The sequence below is a fragment of the Anarhichas minor genome, unplaced genomic scaffold (genome assembly GCF_050575085.1).
Source record: "Anarhichas minor isolate MPS153535 unplaced genomic scaffold, ASM5057508v1 ptg000011l, whole genome shotgun sequence".
Taxonomy (NCBI): Eukaryota; Metazoa; Chordata; class Actinopteri; order Perciformes; family Anarhichadidae; genus Anarhichas; species Anarhichas minor.
Genome location: NW_027466457.1, coordinates 4,727,639 through 4,747,619, shown reverse-complemented (window position 1 = coordinate 4,747,619; position 19,981 = coordinate 4,727,639). Strand labels below are relative to the sequence as shown.

Here is a 19,981-nt window from a genome sequence, read left to right as displayed (position 1 = left end):
CATTCAGGCCAATGAAGAACACGTTATTGAAAAGAGAAATAGAGAAAGAAAGGGTGAGAGAGATAAAGTCATACACACGCACGGGGAGGGAGGGAGGGAGGGAGGCGAGGAACTACTTAGAGAGGAGACGCATCATCTGTGCAGTGGTGAAAGCAACATCTCCTAGTTGCAGTCCGACAGCACAGCAAGCAGCATTTTCCCATTTGTCTCGGAAACGGTCCTTCTGTGACGCTGCGATGTGGATTTACAAGCTCATTTTCGGACTCTTCGTCATTTCTTGTTCTGGTAAGTTTGGATAAAACCATTTTGCTCCATATCGTCTTCCACTGGGCTGGAGCTGGTGTCACAACACTGCGCGCCGTGCGAAAATGACACGAGTTCGCAAAGGCTTTATTAGTATAACTTTATTATGTTCTGTTGTATGGAGCATTCCATACACTCGCTTTCTACATATTTAGAATGTATGGGGCAGCGCTTTGTTAACAAATATTTATATTAGTTATTTGTCCGATCTAATTCTAAAAAGAAAGTGTAGTTTAAGTGGTTCGTAGTCATCATGTGAACATTTCTTAAATTGGCCTTTCCTGGAAGAAAGACGAACACCATGCTTTTATCTGTAACGATCTAGCAGTGGCTTTTTAATCACAACTCATGCTGTAGTGCAATCGCTCCGTGCCAGAGCGCATTTAAGGACGCATTATTAAGACGAACTGAATGGATCGCGAAACGAGATAAATACACTCTATGATAAAGGAATATATGCAGCCACCTGTACCACAAAATCATCCTTTGGAAATTAAAACGAGTGCTTCAGGCATCCTGTCGTGCGGTTTTTGCGGCTCGTTGCTCGGTGAACACAAGTTGAGGATCGGACAAACACGATGCCTCCGGTGCTCTGCGATCCTCAGGTTGCTCACCGCGTCCCCGGACACCCAAATAGGCCGACTGAATCTGAACACCCGCTCTGATGTGTATGTTGTTTACATGATGCGATTCCAAGAATCCACAGATTTTCAGCCACCTTTCCATCAGAAACACCCCACGATTAAGTTGTTTTCTGAGCTCTTGAATCGATTGGAGTGCATAAAGACAGAGGGTTGAGATGGAGAAAGGAGTTTTTTTGTTTATATGTAAATTCTAATTCTGCAGAGAACCTGTTAACAACTGAGGCAACAGGAATCACTGATTCCCTTCATTAGTTTCAATGGGAGCAGTAATACATGACAACGCATCCTATTAAGTCTTGTAGATGAAGTTAAAGCAGACTAATTCGCACATTGTATGCTGTTGCACAGTGTTCTCAGTCTACCTGCTCATCAGCAGATTATCCACACTGCCTCGCAGACCACAGAGAGGGGTTTGCTAGTGTGTTTGTGTGCATGTAAATTCATTATTTATTTATTTTAATCAATAAACTTAATAATAATAAACCTTGTTTACCTTACAGGTAAAATGCAATTATGTGTTTTGTATATTCCATACATAATAAATTACTACAGAAAAAAAGTTAATTAGCAAACTATAATTATTGTCATCAGATAGCCCTTGTGGTGGCAGCCGTAAATACTGCTGAATAGTCATGGACATGTTATGTAATTGTGTATCAGAGGGCAAACGAAATGCACTCCAGGACTACCAGAAGACTGATGGTATACGGCTGGTTGTTGTGTCTCCCGATTCCTCTCCCCTGACCAAAAGCAAGAAGCTGAGCATGGCAAAGTGTGCCAAAGCCTGCAGTCGCAACAGACGACTTCCTTTCAGCTGCAGGTATGTTTGCTCTTATTGCTTAAACCTTTAAACTGCAGGGTGTTTCTTTGTAACATGGTAAAGTAAGTCTCCCACACTGTTTATAAAAAAAAATAAAAAAATGGGGGCGACCGTGGCTCACTGGCTTAAGAGGGTTGTCTGGTAACCGCAGGGTCAACGGTTCGATCCTCGGCTGGGACGTGCCACGTGTCGAAGTGTCCCTGAGCAAGACACTGAACCCCCGGCTCCGGGCGCCTGTCATTGGCAGCCCACTGCTCCCTATAAACAGGGATGGGTCAAATGCATGGTCAAATTTCGTGTATGTGTATATGTATATGACAATATAAAGGGTTTCTATTCTGTGGATGAATGGCTGTCAATACACAGTGATGGACTTTGTCTGCTAATCATATTCATGTATTATTCACTCTTCCCCTTTTTCTCTGTTCTTCCTTTCCTTCCCTCCTTTATTCTCCAGAGCATTCCTCTATGATCATAACAACAGGAAATGCCAGTGGCTGTCGTTTGACAGGAACTCACCAGCAGCTCAGAGCCAACAGGACTTCAACTACCAACTGTATCAAAAGAAAGGTGCCCTCTACTGTTCCAACTTTTTTCTTTACCAGCTGACACTATAGTGGTGTTTGTGTGCCCCACCCTTCCCCCCACATCGCTACATAGTCTCACTTCCAATCAGCAGAAACGCTTAAGTCTATTCCCTGATGATTTAATATATGCATTATATAACTCTATAAATACCTATTTTCAGAGTGATTATTTGTTTTGATGCATCCCTAAGGAGCAAGTGAAGGAAGGGCAATACCCATTGTCCTGTTTATTGTGTGGCAGCAGATTATGGTTCATTTTCTCTCATTAAGTTTGTGTAAACGATGGAAACCCCCATCTCACTTGAGTCTGACTGACCACAACAGTGAACATGCAAGCTGTGTAAGCTATTTTACTGGATCCAAATGTTTTGCACAAGATTAGGAAAACAGATTGAGCTTTTGGCATTGTCCCGTCCTTGTTAAGCTCAGCATTATAGCTGAACATCTCCTTCTGTCTGTTTTCTTCATCATCCATACTGGCTCTGTGTACACAACACTGCATTCAGGTTGTTGGCTCATCCCACTTACTCGCTGGCTTTTGCTGTCATCTCGTCTCTCTGCTGCTGTCTCTCCTCATCCTCTCTCTTTCAGACTATGTGAGGGAGTGCATTGTGGGTACAGGGGAGAGCTACAGGGGGCGGAGGTCGGTGACAGTGAGCGGGATCCTGTGCCAGGCCTGGGCCTCTCCTATTCCTCATGAACACAAGTAAGAATCTGATGTACTTTTCACCACAAAATCAAACAAAGTAGTGTTGAAGCTGCTTCTTATGGTTAGTGTCGGCCTGTTAGTGATACAATTAGCTAGTAGCTAGGGGCTAGTCTGTGTGTGTGTACATGAGTATGACATATTAAGGGTTGATTAGGCTCCTGGGAGCAGTCATTCATCAGAACTGACCTCATTGTAACACTTTACACAGTCACAGATCATTTCCTGCTGCGTCCCTACTGTTTATCTAGGTGTGTGTGTGTTTGTGTGTGTGCATGTGTGTGTGTATTTTACTGGGATTATCATAACATCTAATATGCAGCCTTTGATTGAATTTAAGGTACATCCCTTCGCTAAATTCACAGATTAAGCTCATTTTTCAATACGCAGGCATACTTTCTGATGCAGGGTAGCTCCCAGTTGAAGAAAGAGCCAATTAAGTGGAGTTTAAAGACAAAAGATGCAAGTGAGGCAATGCTTTCTAAAGGATTATCAAAGTTAAATTAGCACTGATCTTGAGTAATTGCCTGGTAAGCAACAAGATAACTGCATTCATCCTATAAAAAATGTTTAGTCTCATATTGAATCTACTTTAGGTGATATTTTCCCATCATCTTCGTTAATATTAGAAAGACAGCAGTATTTTGTGTGAAGGGAGGACAATGAAAATTCCACTACAGTAAGGACAAAATTTATCACTTGCCAATATTAATAACCATCAGAGAACCTCAGAAATGACACATACAGTAAATCTCGTCTTAGACCTTTATTTTCTTTGAACCACATGCTACCTCCTTCCTTCTCCACTCCCCTCTTCTCAGAGGTATTAAATGACTTTGAAAGGCTTTGTAGTGAGATGTTGCTGCAGCAGACGAATCAAAGAGGGCAGTGTGCGTTTGTACCTCCAGTGAACCTGCTTTATCAGACTGCTGTTAATAATGTCTCTCTAGATCAGGTAATTAAACCCAGGTGCTTTGTATGTTTTATCAGTCTGCTTACAGGGAAACTCTGACACACACACACACAGACACACACAGAACAAATTGCAGTTTCTCCTCTTTTTGGATTCCCTTGAAAAGGCCCTCTCATTTCTGTACCTGTCATTACCCACTCCACTGAAAGACTAGTTCAAAACTTTATCTTTTCATCATTATGTGGAAAAACACAGCTTGACTCAAAGACTACACTATGTCCGTCATTGCAACTGATGACTACAGCCATGTGCTAGCCTGATGTAGAAGGTATGAGTCATTTGTCAGAGTGTTTACACTATATTCAGAACCGGCCTCATGGAAAACTAACATTGCTTCTACATATTAATGTGTTTTCTATCATTAATACCATCTTGACATTGACGGTTTGACCTTTTAGCGTTGCCATCAATTACTTTTACACTTGTTCATTTTCACATGTTTACAAGGCAGGTTTCAGCCATCACAGAGCAGCTCCCTCTTCAATGAGCAAATGATCCGTCATTCTGTTACAGATGTATAAAAAGAGAACAGACTCTGTGACCTTGGGTGTTTTTCAAAACCAAGTTGCTCTGCATGCCAGCTGTATTTTTTGGCAACCGGTCTTGGTACATCTAACTGTTTATGTAACTGCTGCTCTGCTCCTGACAGATTCATGTCTAAGAGATTCAGGAAGAAGGACCTCAGAGAAAACTACTGTCGCAATCCAGACAACTCCACCGTTGGCCCATGGTGCTTCACCACTGACCCACGACCACAGCTCAGACACCAGGAGTGTGGCATACCACAGTGTTCACAGGGTAGGCTACACACACACACACACACACAAAATATGTCTGTATGTATCTGGGCAGATATTTATCTTAAAATAATGTCCATTCCACATTGCAAATTGCCGCACCAATTCGGGCTTGATAGTCTGAAATGAGCTGCAGCAAATTAGGCAATCACATAGTGCTTTGGAATAAGCAGCGCTGGCTCTAACTGTGCTCAACTCTACATCTCTATGTGTATATGTGTGTGGGGCACAGATTTTCTTGATTTGCGTAGGCTAGCTGCAGCCGTTTCCAGGTGTGTGGCTCAGTTTATGCTGTCCTCTCTCATTCCATCAGGTTCAGGTTTTGTAAATGGTTTGAACCTAAAGAGGCTGGGGCTGGAATGTTAGAGGATATTAATCCCCTGTCGTCTCCTATGGATAACTTGTTTGCTACTTTATCCATCCCTGTGGCACAAGTAGAAGGTAACCGCTGAGTTCGAGTTATGAGTAAGTATAAGAAAAACATGATAGAAAAACACTTTCCCATTGGTGTTTCAGCCACAGTATTACAGGCATTGATGTCTCCCTGAAGAAAGGGATGATAATGACCTCTGTTATCTAATCCCTGGGGATTCATGCTGTCAGAAGGGGTTGTTTCCTCTGCATGTATGACACTGGATCACCTTAATGAGGAACCAGGCGATAAGACAGGATGGGAATCCTTTCTTGCTCTCCAACTCACATATGGTGTCTCACTGGGTTATCACAAGTTGTACAACAGAGCTTTTTATTTTGATAGAGCACCTGCGTTCGTTCAGAAGAAAATGACTGGAAATGGTTCACTAGAAATTAGCTGGTCCTAATAGGAAACATACACACGGACACGCAAACACACCTACACACGCAGCCAGTGGTATTAAATGTGCTCTGTCATGGCAGCAGTGGACTCATCAACATCTGTTTCTAATCTGCAAGCTCTCTGTTGTTTACACTAGACAGTGTGTACTAGTCACCATGCAAAACACGGTCCCTTCTCTACATCTAAGAGATCATTGGTGTAAGACACAATAATACTTATGGAGGGTTTTATTGCAAAAATGTTGCATTGCCATTTTAGGACAGAAAATCATGACCTAATATGTATTACATTGGATAATCCACAATGTACAAGTTTATTGCTTTGTCAACCCATAGATATACTACTTAAAGTGATTGATTCATTTTCATTCTGTGCTCTCAATTTATTTAGGTTCTCTTTTTTGTTAAGTGAATTTATGGTAGTTTGATTCTGTGTTCCTCTAAGCTATTGCTCTGTGTTTGTGGGTGTGTGCGTCTGTGTGTGCATGTGTGTGTAGTTGAGTGTATGAACTGTAATGGGGAAGATTACAGAGGACCAATGGACCACACAGAAAGTGGAAAGGAATGCCAGCGCTGGGACCTGGATGATCCACACAAACACCTGTACCACCCCAAAAGGTAATTCACACACACACACACACACACACACACATGCATCTGCATCACTCAGCGTGACATTAAATTGTGCATGCTCAATCACACTTAAGTCCACACACATGGATATATGTAGTTTAATAGCAACAAGTTTGATGAGAATACTTTATACGTTAGTACGTTCACACAATCATTTCCTGAGGTCATGGTGCACTAGCTCTAAAGTGATTTGGAGTCAGCCAGTGCGTCTTTCCCTGAAGGAATGCCATCAGAATCCAGTGTGTAATTTTATGTTTTTAGCAGCACTATGCTGGGAAAACTTTTAGTTCTCACTTAATTGGCTCAAATTCCTTTAAGCTCTCAATAGATTATAAAGAAGACTTGTGTCCAGCCATAAGATAGACTTATAGCTATTTTAGACAGGCCATATATTTTAGTCTCTATTATGATTCCTTACATGATGCTTGTTTGTGTATGTGCATGTCTGCTGTGTGCTCCAACTAGTCATATAGCAGGTGGTCTGGATTAGTAGGGTCTCGTTAACACATCCTTAATCATCCCAGTGTTTGTGTAAACGAGGTCCCAGACTGCTCATAGCGCTAATGCAATGAGAGGGTCCCACAGCCTGATACTGCATGCCTGGACGCTGCAGGCTTGGAGGGATGTGGGACTTTGGGATGACTTACTGTAGAACACCTGTAGCGGTGCAGCCTATTATCTCCCTCTGAACAGATTCACAGATGCATTCCTTGTACCATCCCAGTTATAAATGCTTCAATTATGTGCAAGAGGGAATTGGCTCTCTACTTCTACACTGTTCTCTTGAGGAATCAGAAGAAAAAAAGAAATACGATTTTCTTCTCAGGCACCTCTGGGCTTTAAGAAATGTGACAATTAGTGTTTTGTATCACTACAACTTAATTGCAAGTAAGAGAGTTGGGCTAAGGGTTGTGCAACAGTGTGATAGTTGTTTAGTGCTACGTTTTTCACTCATATCTCACATTTTGTCTGTACATTAAAGTTGTTATACTGCATGTTTTGCATTAGGTACCCTGACAAGGGCCTGGATGATAACTATTGTAGGAACCCAGACGGACGCCACAAACCCTGGTGCTTTACCATGGACCCAAACACACCCTGGGAGTACTGCAACATCAAAGTTTGTGGTAAGCATGCATGTGTGTTTGTTTGTGTGCGGCTGAAAGGCATGCACGTTAAGTGGAAGTCTATGCATGTCTGTGCATGGGTGTGTTTATGTTCTGTACAGGCCCATAAAGTGTGAATGAAGGCACCAGCATTTACAACTTCCTGTACCTTTCATTGTACCATTCCTCTCCCTCTCATTGGCTTAAGCTATGGAATACACACACACACACACTTACACACACACACACACTCACGCACTCAGTTCCCTTCTTTGGTTTGGCTCTGTTATGTCTTCTCTAATAGCCAGAATGTTTATTTTCCCCCTGCGCCACTGGACTGCTGTTTATTGTTCTATGCCAGCTCTTATGTGTGGTGGTCAAACTGCACTGGGCTCAGTTACTGCTCCGCATTAACCTCCTGTTACACATGCAGACACAACACCAGGGTCACACATACTACAAGCAGATCGCTTTCATTACACCTCATACACTTAGCGTAAGCAGTGTGATTGATGTGTAAGAGCTAGGTGTATGTGTCACGCCTTTGTGTTTTGGGTGTCTATACTTAGCAGTGCATTATGCTCTTAGTTGACCTATAATCAGTGACGAGTCCCTGAGACAGCCACTGTGGTCCTCAAGAACATAAAACAGAGAGAGCCCTAGTGTTATTGTTGGGTTCAGCTTCTTTCTCCGGGGTCTGTGACGGGCCTGTTTGCCTGCTAAAATCATCAGCAATCCTGGCACCATGTTTACTAGATGGCACTCCTCCATGTTGACCCAGTGATTCACTATTCCCCTCTTCTTTTCCCCCCTAGAAAAATAGTCTCCCCCGCCTGCTCTCTCTCTCTCTCTCTCTCTCTCTCTCTCTCTCTCTCTGATATGAGAGTTTGATGGGAACAGACCAAGTTTACGACCCAGTTAGTCTTAATCAAAACAAGGCAGAGAGGAGAGAGACAAAGTGTTCTTTTGTCAAGGCCTGCTCTTTTGTTTACTGTCGCAACTAGTGCATATCTATTTTTAGACATATTGTCTGGACAGAAAATGTCTGTTTTAGAGTGTTGAAGATCTGCAGCCTTGCACATTGTTGGATACAATCACGCACAATGTGCAGGCTAATGAACTGGTGTAACTTGTGCGTAATGAGCAGCCCTTCTGTAAAGAAAAGTAGAGCAGATAAGATCCCCTGCCTTGTTTTTCCAATTCTGTCCATATCAGCCTCATTACCCTGTGGGTCCTGTAAATCCGTAGAGTGAGCTGTTCTGGGGAAAGCAGGTGGCCAAGACATTGCGGCTATTTAGCCATTCAGCATGTAAAAAGTCTTGTCACACTAAGTGTGCTGGATAATTTGCTATTCATTATTTTTTTGCAATTGTTCTTACATGTACAGCAATAACATGTTCTTAACCCGATAAAGGGAAGTATCTCATGTAACCCTCATGTAAACACTCTAAGACCCAAGGGTGCAGACAGTAGGCCAATTGATTTGGGTATCACCTCTGATCAGAGCAAATTGTCTGTTACAGTCTGGACTGTTTCATGTTAACAGTTTGGAGATAAAATCCATTGTGTGATTTTTTATTTTTTTTTAATATGACCAGAGGCGAGAGCTCTAGATCACGTGTACGAGTGTGAGAAATAATAATAGAAGGCAAATAGAAAATGTGTAGTTTGCCATGCGTGTAACGTAGTGTTATTATTCTCTAATCTATAGTTAGGTTCATCAAGGTTTCAGTGCAGTGCCACAGTTCATCTGCAGTTCACCTCCAACTCTCTCTGCAGTTCACAGTCTCCCACATCTCTCCATCCACCATTTAAAACAAATTTGCCATTTATCCACGTCTTTGCAAATCACAGCTTAAATTAACAAAGCCAAAATATTTTAGTTAAATGTCTTTTTCTGTTTTGATACAATCACATGTAAACATTCGTGCTGACATGGAATTACACAAAGGTAATCGTTAGCTAATCATTGTTTAGTGTTGTTTTCTGCATTTATCTGTGTTTTTATTCTGTGTTTTTAAGTGAATGTGTTTTTCTTTAAAAAGGGCGGCATTCGAAGCAAATGTAGTTTTTTTGGGGGTTATGTTGAAACACCTTTCATGTTTCAGCTATAACACAACATGATCTAGTGTCATTACTTGCATTTTTATTACCCTATAAAACCTGTGTAAACTTGGGTTGTTAAAAAAAGGCTGAATAACTATGTCGAGACCTTAATCAAACTATTTCCTATATCCAGGTATTCACATTCATTCAAATAATTTGAGTAAATATAAACATGCTTTATGTTACCTTTACCAAAGTCACCCACCCCTTAATATATTTTTGCTATTTTACAGAAACGTCTCCTAAAAGTAATGTGGTGGAAACAACCGAGTGTTACCAGGGCAGAGGAGAGGGATATCGGGGGACAGTAGACGTGATGCCCACCGGGCTAATCTGCCAACGCTGGGACTCTCAGTACCCCCATAACCACACATTCATACCTCAAGCCTACCCCTGCAAGTGAGTCAGACTCTCACATAAGACAGCCATCCACTCACTCACCCACCTGCATGCACTTATATCCAAGCAGATTACAGGATGACTTTATCTGTGTTTTCCAGAGACTTGAGAGAAAACTACTGTCGCAATCCAGATGGCCAAGAATTCCCGTGGTGCTTCACTACGGACCCAAGGGTCCGCACAATGTTCTGCACCAACATCCCGCAGTGCGGCACCCAAAACAAGCCCATCATTGGTGAGAGACTTTATTTTACGCCCAAAACAGCAAGGAGAAAGCTGATTTTTACTCCCAAGCAGAGAATTAGTCTATATTTTTATATTGTGTGCACGAGTTCACATGAGACCCTGTAACCACACATATTGGCTTGTAGCCACGTATTCTCTGTCCCAGCGGAGTACTGTAGCCCTATAGAACTGTGGGAAGGACTGACCACCTAGTCTCACATAAACGAACTCTGACAGCAGCTCACGATCGTCAGGTCTCACTGGACAGTGAAAGATGGAGTGGATGTAGTGCTGGATGGGAGTTTTTCTGGGATAGCAAGAGATTTGGAAGTAAAAGATGTAGATCTAAGACTGAGTACAGAAATGCAAATTTCCCAAGGGATCTTAGAGACATGTGTTCGAGAGTATGTAGCCTTGCATTGGGATTGCAAACCATAAAGAAATTTCTCCCATAAAGAAATGAGATGCAGGGTGACTTCAAAACCTTATTTATGGCCCATGTTTTTCTAAGGCATCATTGTGGACGACTTCTTTGTGTTCCCAGCCCAGTGTATTCTAGATCCAATGACAACCACATTAGCTCAGAAACTAAGGGTTGTTTTTATTCTGCTGTGCATAACACTTTTTAAAATAGTTTGTAGTACTGTACAACAATACTGTATGGCAAAAATGTACAAAAACTATTGTTGTAGAGTACTGCCAGTTGTGTATATTTTTAAGATCTGCGAAAGCTGTGACCGGAGGCATTGTGTTTTAGGTTTTTCCATCCAGTCCATTCTCGTGAATGCAATATCTCAGGAACACCTTGAGGGAATTTCTTCAATTTTGGCAAAAACGTCCTTTTAAGGGCATTCTCCTATACTAGTTTGTACAGCCTCGATTCCTTTACTCGTCTTTTCTCCTTGCGTCTTAGTCTTGCGTCTTGTGTGAAGCACTATAAATGTTTGTATAAAAAGTCCTGTACAAATAAAGAGTGACATATATTTTATATATGATTGAGTGATATATATCGTGTGCTGAAAAGACTGCGTAAAGGATAATCCTCTGCTTCGTCGCATATATAGCCCCTCTGGCAAGTCTCCTTGCTCTTCGCTCCTCAAGATGCATTTTAGGATTTGGGACGTCCTTCAAGATGGAGCACTGAGATCGATTTCTGCGCCACAAGGAGACGAGGAGGCAGAAAATTGAGATATGACAAAAGCCCATTGACTCAAGGATGAACTGATTCGATTTTAGTGGTCAAAGGTCAAAGTCACTGTGACCTCATGTCCTTCCCATTCGCGTGATATCTCAGGAACGCTTGAGCACATTTCTTCCAATGTGGCACAAATGTCCACTTAGACTCAAAGTTGAACTGATTAGATTATGTTGGTCAGACCTCACAAAACAGCATAACTGAAGAATTCATGTGCTAATTTTGACAATTTCACACAAACGACTAGTTAGACAAAAGGGTGAAGTGATAACAGTTTGGATAGAGATGTATGTAAACTGCAACTTGACTGGTTGGCAGAAGCATTGTCTCATTTTATTTCTTTTTTTTGTCGAAATCCAGACTGCTATGAAGGCTTTGGGGAGAATTACCAAGGAGAGCAGTCAAGGACGAGATCAAACCTCCCCTGTACTCCCTGGAGAGACCACAGCAACAGGTCAGCCGACTGAATCCCTGCTTCTTTCTAACCTAATAACTTTTCCAAACCCCTCCTATGATGTACAAAACAGACCTGCACCATCAATCAGACAAGTGCCTCTGCCTAAAATAGACATCAAGACACAGCTCCAGTACATGTAACCCATGAGAGAGAGTCTAACACAGTATAGAAGTTATTTAAAAGCTCAATGGGATCAAAGAAAATCACTGATGATAAGCAGAAAATTCATGTTTCATGGGTCTCAACAGTAGAAAGAGTTATTTAGCTCTTCGTGATACAAGCTTATGCTTCACAGCCTCAATGTGCATGAAAATGTGTCTGTGTTTTTGAGAATCATGTCTGGGAACCTGAGACGTGGTGGTTAGTGCGGGAGGCGCCCTATTAGTGACCTCCATTACATCTTATTGTTGTTGTTAGCGGATCAAGTCAGGCCTCTTGTTCCTCAGAGGAGAAAACGGCTCCTGCGGGTGCCGTGACTAGCCTCTCCAGCATCTTCTAATGGCTAGAGAAGTGTTTCCCTGAAGATGACCTAACTCAGCAGGAATGACTCCGAGTGATAACTTGGCAGGGGGATATTCACTTCACTCCTCACCTTTGACCCCAAACCCCTCCTTTGTAGGAACACTTCAAAGCCAATCAGCTCCACCGCTTGGTTCCTGCTCAGGGGTCAAAAGTCAGGGTTAGGAGGCACACAGAGAGCTGGCTGTTATGCTAGCTGCTAGAAACACAACACACATTGGATGGCTGTGATTTGGTACCCGGCATCCTTCTCCTTTATATTTATTTTACAGTTCTCCACCTTATCGGTTAATGAATTCAGTGTGGGAAAGAGTTCGGTTTGTGGTTTTGCCCTGGAATAATCAGTCTTTTGAGAATACTCTCATGTGTGGGATATGTCTGCACGAGCATGTATTAGATATGTAAGTGTAGGTGGGTGCGTACTGTCTCAGTGAGTAATTCCTTTGCAAATTACCTCCTTATCTTGTCTAGAGGGACAGAGTTTATACAGCTGTGTAGTTTGACTGTTCAGATCCTATCTGGCAAAATTTGTTCAGCTTTTATTAATGGTTATAAATCACTAGCAAATCCTTTTTAGCTTCATCAACAGCCGGATTATCTGCTTAAAGGGGGAAAAAAAACTTCCTTTTGTTTTGAAAATGGTCTTTTGAGCTTGCTGAATGTTGATAAAAGATAAGTTATTGGATCTTTTGTGTTTGTGTGTTTGTCCAGTGGCGAGAGGGGCATGCTGATGGCTGGCCTGGAGGGAAGCTACTGCAGAAACCCTGATAAAGACAAACATGGTCCCTGGTGTTACACCAACAACTCTGCCATTCCCTGGGACTACTGTAATGTAAAACCATGTGAGTGCAACAAGGGAGTGTGTACATTCAAGTCACACACAATCACACTGTGAAATATTTCATTCTTCTTGGTCAAAGAAAGAGCTAGTATAGATATGTTTGTACTGTGTCTGGTTGACTTACACACACATACTTTATTTGCAGTGTGTAGGACTGTCTACACTCGCAGGTTAGTGTTGGTCAGAGGAGATTCACAACCTATCAGAAAAACGGGCTCCTTCTAAGTATTCCCACATGGACCAAGAGCCAGACTCAGCGTGTGTGTGTGTGCGCACGCGTGCATGCATGTGTGTGTGTGCACGGAATGCTATCATTTTTTTTCTACTATTAGACATCTTTTCAAAGTTCCAGTAATGTTGCAAAGGCAATGCAGTGTCATGTAAACTGCATGAAGATTCAAGAATAATGTAATGTTGACATCTAATTAGTGGATCCTTGATGTTTACTTTGATCGATTACACAACATAAACTGGTTATGAGAGCATGCTTATTAAGTTTCAGACTGGTTAGCATAAATGGTAAATAGCTACAGCTTGCAACCACATACTGTGGTATGGTTTTGTAAGGCTTGTTACATTTAATTAAATCCTTGCAGATCTGAAAAAAAAATGATTGTGACATGACAGACAAATACGAGGGCCCTTGTGGACAGCGTGCAATGTACACCCCTGTGTGAGGTCGCCTCTTTTCTTGCATCAGTTAATACTCCCTGATCCCTTGTTTGTCTCCTATACTTTCTGCAGGTGATGCTTCGCAGAACACCATTCCACTGGGTGAGTCTCTCCGTCTGCTCGTCTGTCTTTCTGTCTTTCTGTCTGTCTTTGCGAGTGGCTCAGCTGCTGATCTGTATTTGATAGCCTCCAAGGCAAGTAGCGGTGTTTTCAGAACCCCGTGGAGTCCTTTTTATGTCCAGCTATTATAGTACGTGATTATGTTGTCATGGTGGCATCTGTTTCTGTGTTTGTGTTGCACTCATTTTGCTGCACATCATAACTCAAGAACAGAGGATGAACCCCTCAACCTCTTGACATATAGAGTTCAAATGACGCCCATGCGCTATATGAACACCTTCAATAAGTACCTTAATTAATGGCCTCATCACAATGACTGGTTGTGTTTTATATACAATGATTATTATAGCGGATCAGTAGGCAGCTCAAGTGCCTCTTGTTTTGCAACTGTGCAAACAGAATGTCACCATTAACAGTATGTCTGTGCCTGTGAATGCATGTATATGTCTTCAATTAAATGCATGGCATGAGGAATATCAAAATATTTGCGTGTGCGTCTCTGCTTTTCCAGGTGAACTGTCCTCTGTGGGGTGTTTTGTCCATAAAAGAACCAGGATTGTGGGAGGAGGTCCGGTGGGCATATCAGACGGCAGCTGGATGGTCAGCATACAGAAAGGGTACGGCGGTGCATTTAGTATTCTACACATTTTACTCTACCACTGATGAAGAACAGTTGAACATCCTGCATTTAACCCATCCTGAAGCATTTAGGACTGCACTCTTTGTCAAGTTTTAGACGTGAAAGCCATTTTGTCATGTGGTTCTCTGGACTAACATTATTGTTAGTTTTTCATTGCACTATAGTATGTCCCTCTCCTCAAATTGTACATACTTGGGTAACAACCTTTGTGATTTCCCAACGTAGATTTTAACATTGACAGGACTAGATCGTATATGGTATTTCACAGCTTTCCTTGATATGTTGTTTGTGTTTTGTGCTCTTTCCAGGTCGCAGCACTGGTGTGGGGGTTCACTAATACGAGAGGAGTGGGTACTCACTGACAGACAATGCTTCTCCTCATGGTAACTTAAATGTTCGCTGTCTGTTAATGCCATTTCTTTGCTTTTACTTGAACCTTGAACTGTTGGAGCATTTTGCTTCTTTACCCTCTGTGTATTAAATGTATTTGTGTGGTTATGTATTATCGTACCTTACTGACTCTCTTCAGTTGCTACTACTGTCTCTCCAGACCAGTCTGAGAGAGTAATATATATGGAATATTTTGTTAAGTATGAACTCTGTCTTCAGTGTTCCAGACCTCAGTGAGTATCGGGTGTGGCTGGGAGTCTCAGATATTCAAGAAGGCGCTCCTGACTGGTCCAAGAGACAGGAAGTGAACATAGCTCATGTGATATGTGGTCCTGAGGGCTCCAGTTTAGCCCTCATAAGGCTGTCTAAGTAAGTACCTTGAAAAAGAATGTCAAAGATATATTGATATGCTTTAAATGTGTGTGTGATGTTGAGCGTTGCACTTCCTGTGTTCATTAAATACGTCCAGGCCTGCCCTCCCTGCAGACAATGTCCATACACTTCAGCTACCCGTGGCAGGGTGCTCAATCCCAGAAGGAACAATATGTAAGATGTATGGATGGGGGGAGACAAAAGGTACTGATATTTTATATTCTACATTGACTAAGGCTGTTGTGTATACTCCCAAGGTCTGTAATATATTGCATTTATATTCTCCTGCAACAGTGCTGGATTATTCTGAAGGTACAAAAGTATATTGTTACAGAGCCCTCTCTCAAATAATTGGTTGCCATATAGCTTAGGGTCAGTACTGCTTGTTGGGTGGCTTGATATTTTTAATAAAAGTTAAAATGTGCCATGAAATCTGTATAAACCATTCTTCCCTCCCTGCTTTTGAAAATAGAAAATATGCTGAATATGATAGGGCACTAAATTATATTTAATTTCTATTACAAGATCATGCCAAAAACGAGTTCTACAATATAATGGTGGCATTTGTATTGCATATGCTACAACAGATCAGAGGCAATAAAGAGCAACCTTTAACTCTTACAGGCACTGGCCATGATGACGTACTGAAGGCGGTCGACCTGCCCATTGTCAGTAATGTGAGGTGCAGAGAGATGCACAGAGGGAACCTCCACATCACCAACACCAAGATCTGTGCAGGAGGCAGGAGAAATGAGGGAGTGTGTGAGGTAAACTGTTACTTATTCATATTTATTTTCCCAGTGAGGTGTTTTATCATTTAAACATGAGGCCAAATAAAGTTTCAGTGATCAGAAGGAAAACTTCACACTAGAGTTCAAATGGTGCGTCCAGTCCTTGTCGGTAAACAAAAACAGGCCTTTAGACATTTGGATAAAGCACTTGTACCCAGTGTGAATTTATGAGTATATTTCAAAAGCTCAGTTTGATCCACATCTCAAACAAATGTTCTTTGAATCCATAGGCTTAGTTTTCAGTCTGTTGTAAATAGGGCAGCTGGAGACTGTTTCTCTAAATTTCATCAGCGATCAAAGCCTTGGCTTTGTGGTTTCTAGCTCCGGAGGAGAACTATCCATGTTCACAAATAATACTGTTGCTGTCCGGCACTAAGAGCTTAAAAAGGCATTTTGTTTCCATTTAACACTGTCATGAATTCAAATAGTGATGTTAGCCATAGCTCAACCAGCAACGTACAAAAATATGCAATCTATTTCCTTTGCAGAGGGATTACGGCGGTCCCCTTGTGTGTCAGGATGGTGAGATAAGGGTTATCGTGGGAGTGAGCGTTCATGGCAGAGGCTGTGCTCGGGCCAACCAGCCTGGCATCTTCATCAATGTGCCATTCTACACCCAGTGGATCTACAAGGTCTTCAAATATTACCCCAACCCTGAGATTGTCTAGAGACTCAATAGAGAATGAAACAGAACCAGGGGACTAGATCAAACCTAGAGTCTCTACTTCTGTAAATCCAGCTGTGCACTCAGGATACCTGGTTTTCATGCTGTCCATACCTGCATAGCCCACAGACCAATAAACAACCTAATCAGAGCACTCCTAATAGATGAATGCATGAGGAAACACTGTGATTTAAACAGATACCTTGAGTTGAAAGCAGACCATTTGGTTTCATCAATTTGTCATTGTTCTCTTTTGGTAGCAAATCCACCAGAGTGGCATGTGTGTATGTGAATACTCTTGATTCCTGGTTTTACTTGAATGTTTTAACACCAAAGTGCAGTGGTTCAGCCGCTCCTTTTGTAGAGTACATCAATGGGCCACTTAGAAAACTATCCAGTGGTAGGGCAATGTGAAGGGCTCTCTTGTCAAGCTTCATGGATCTCCAGGGGGCCTAGATGAAGTGGTCCTTACTGTACATAGTATTTTAATGAGTGTATTTGTGACACTCTGAAGGTAATTTGGGTCTTATAGATCTATAACAAGAGAAATGAATGTTGTGTTAATCAGATAAATGACATGCTGTACGGAAACACCAAAATTAACTCCATTTTCAGTATTGTAATGTTATCACAAAGCCACTGACTGTATATATGAATGTGCTCTTTACATTCTGTGTAGATGAAAGGACTTTACGGCTGGTCAGCTTCATAGGATATGATTAAAAAGCAGAAGCATTCATGGAACATTCATGTGTACACACAAGTTCTTTCTATACAAAATCAAATATTTCCTTCAACTCATGTGTTAATTCATTGAGTGTGTGTGTAGTTATTCTGCAGCAGCGTCAGTATGCAAAAATAAAACTGCAGAAGGGTTTTGTATGTGTGTGTGTGTGTGCGTGTGTGTGTGTGTGTGTGGTTAAGCCTCAGCTGAATGAATTATCATCTCCCCCCCCACACTATGTTTGTATAAGAGTGAGAAAACATTTCTGTTTGTATGTGTGTGCACTGAAAGATGCTGCAAGCTGCTATATTCTACAGGTTGTACAGTACTGTCTTCTGTTTTCTGTATAATGTACATTCAATATCCATTTCATGTCATCGTATCCAATATGCTAAATGTTAAACCCAATTTCAGCAATTATTTGAAATGTTTTATGATGTCTGTCACTATATTAAATGTTTTTTTTATCTATCAGTTTTGTTTTCATGTTTTAAATGTTGCATTCTTTGAATGCCCTCTTTGAATGTTCTGAATGCAAATATATATCTTCTCAGCCAGTTCGCCTGCTTGTTGTAAAGTTAAGTCAAAGCTGTTGTGCTTCCCTACCAGAAGATGGCACCACAGTAGCACAGAGGCTATTCGTCTTGGAAATCTTACCTCTCTCTCTTTTCCTCTTTCTCTCTCTCTCTCACACACACACATATATTCCCACAACTTTAGTTACACGCACACACATCACCCATTTTAGCCTTGTAGCTGTCCTTAATCAAGACACTGCCAAGACACTGCCAGTATTCTGCTGTAACCCTTTCCAGAGTTTAGTAGACAGGGAGTGAAAGATAGATATGAGGGGCATAAGAGTTTGGAGTGTGTGTGTGTGTGTGTGTGTGTGTGTGTGTGTGTGTGTGTGTGTGCGCGCGCGTGTGAGAGAGGGGGATGCAAAGTGGTGTGAGTGAAGGTGAAACAGCAGGAAAGCAGGGATTCTGAGCTGGAGATTAATTGTGAGTACATTGATGTCGTATGAAGGACCTTCTGGAGCAAGCAGAAAATACACAGGGATTGACATTTTCTGTTGCTATCTATGTGCGCTGATGCTGACACAACACACACGTATCCAGTACACACAGGTACACAAACATAGCGTTCTGTGATAACAGACACTGTCGAGGCATCAAAGGGAGATGAAGTGTAAGAAGTTTGCTTTGATCTGCAGGTCAGCTGGACGGACAGAGAGACAGAAAATGTAGACATAAACAAGAAGACAGACTGAAGGACAACTGCATGCACACACACACACACACTCTCTCTCATACATACACGCACAGACTGAGTGGCTTACTTGACCTGGCTCAGTACACTGTGAGATCTACAGCACACATGAGGCTAATGATCCAGAGAACATGGCTTTTTTCTGGGTTGTTCAGGTTGATGTGAAAGCAATATTGTGTGTGTGTAAGGGATCAATAACTCTTTTAGATGTAACATTATTTATTGGTAAGGGTCCCAAAGTTAAGCAATCAAGTATATTATGATTAAGAGCAATAATCAATTAATTTGCAGTGCTAGAATATGACAGAACAACTCCTTAGCTAGGAATTGTCAGTACGTTGAAAGGTTGTTTTTCCCCCTCTGCTGTAGTTTGTGACACCAAGGGAGGAAGTGCAGCTTGTGCCTAATAAATTGGAAGATCTGCTGTTCATCTAAAGGTGCATTAACATATTGAGACTGAGTTGGTGTAATATATCAATGTATTGTTTGAAATTCAAACAAAGTAGACAGGGTACTCTCACATGCTGCCACAGTTGGCTGATGATTTCAAGCAGCATGTGACTGGTGGCCTCTCAATATCTCGGTTTGCATGTGTTACATGTGTGTGAGGGAGAAAGAAAGGGAAACGAGAGAGACTGATTATTCCAGGGCAAGGCTTTTATAAGCCACAGGATGCCCATTACAGATCATTGAGTTTCAGATTTAGGTGAGAATATCTTTCATAATCTAATTGGGTTGCCTTTGTAACGTCATTCAACCTCTTTTCAGGCACTTTCTTCCATCTCTGTGGATGCCTCAGTTTTAAGACTCTGTGTTGTGTGTGAGTGCATATTTCCAAGTGTTACGTGTAGGATTACTACAGTTGAGGCGGAAGGGAATGTGTGTGTAGGATAATAGTAAAGCTTTTAAAATGATCCTTCCCGTATCAGTATTTAATCCTGTAACTTGACCTACCATTCTACCCACACACTTAGTTTACCATCAAGATAAGTCTCACTTTAGTATGTTCGGTTAAAAGCCACCACACTTCAAAAAGGAAAGATAATCTGTTTGACTCTGATAATACCGTAGTGAGAAATGTGTATGAAATTTCCCACAGATTATAATGTGTTTGCAGACCATTGCACCGGTCGTCAAGTTTCCTACCAATTTACAAAATAAGATTTTGTTGAGTTTGCCAGAAATTGTAACTCAGAAACTCAGGGAGGTTGA

At 41.6% G+C, this 19,981-nt stretch overlaps 1 protein-coding gene across 1 annotated transcript; it reads left to right on the top strand.

Annotated features, from left to right (window-relative positions):
• Nucleotides 1–236: 236 nt before the first annotated feature.
• Nucleotides 237–16,780, top strand: hgfb (hepatocyte growth factor b). Its single transcript, XM_076089878.1, has 18 exons — nt 237–285; nt 1,608–1,767; nt 2,225–2,337; nt 2,946–3,060; nt 4,683–4,831; nt 6,144–6,264; nt 7,288–7,406; nt 9,725–9,890; nt 9,992–10,125; nt 11,671–11,764; nt 12,998–13,128; nt 13,872–13,901; nt 14,431–14,536; nt 14,868–14,942; nt 15,169–15,318; nt 15,419–15,525; nt 15,946–16,088; nt 16,601–16,780. The coding sequence occupies exons 1-18, from the start codon at nt 237–239 to the stop codon at nt 16,778–16,780; spliced, it is 2,142 nt and encodes a 713-aa protein (XP_075945993.1).
• Nucleotides 16,781–19,981: the final 3,201 nt, after the last annotated feature.

Coding starts and splice junctions, on each gene's coding strand:
- hgfb (XM_076089878.1), top strand. CDS start 237: ATGTGGATTTACAAGCTCATTTTCGGACTCTTCGTCATTTCTTGTTCT. Junction 286..1,607: donor CTTCGTCATTTCTTGTTCTG/GTAAGTTTGGAT, acceptor ATTGTGTATCAG/AGGGCAAACGAAATGCACTC. Junction 4,832..6,143: donor CATACCACAGTGTTCACAGG/GTAGGCTACACA, acceptor ATGTGTGTGTAG/TTGAGTGTATGAACTGTAAT.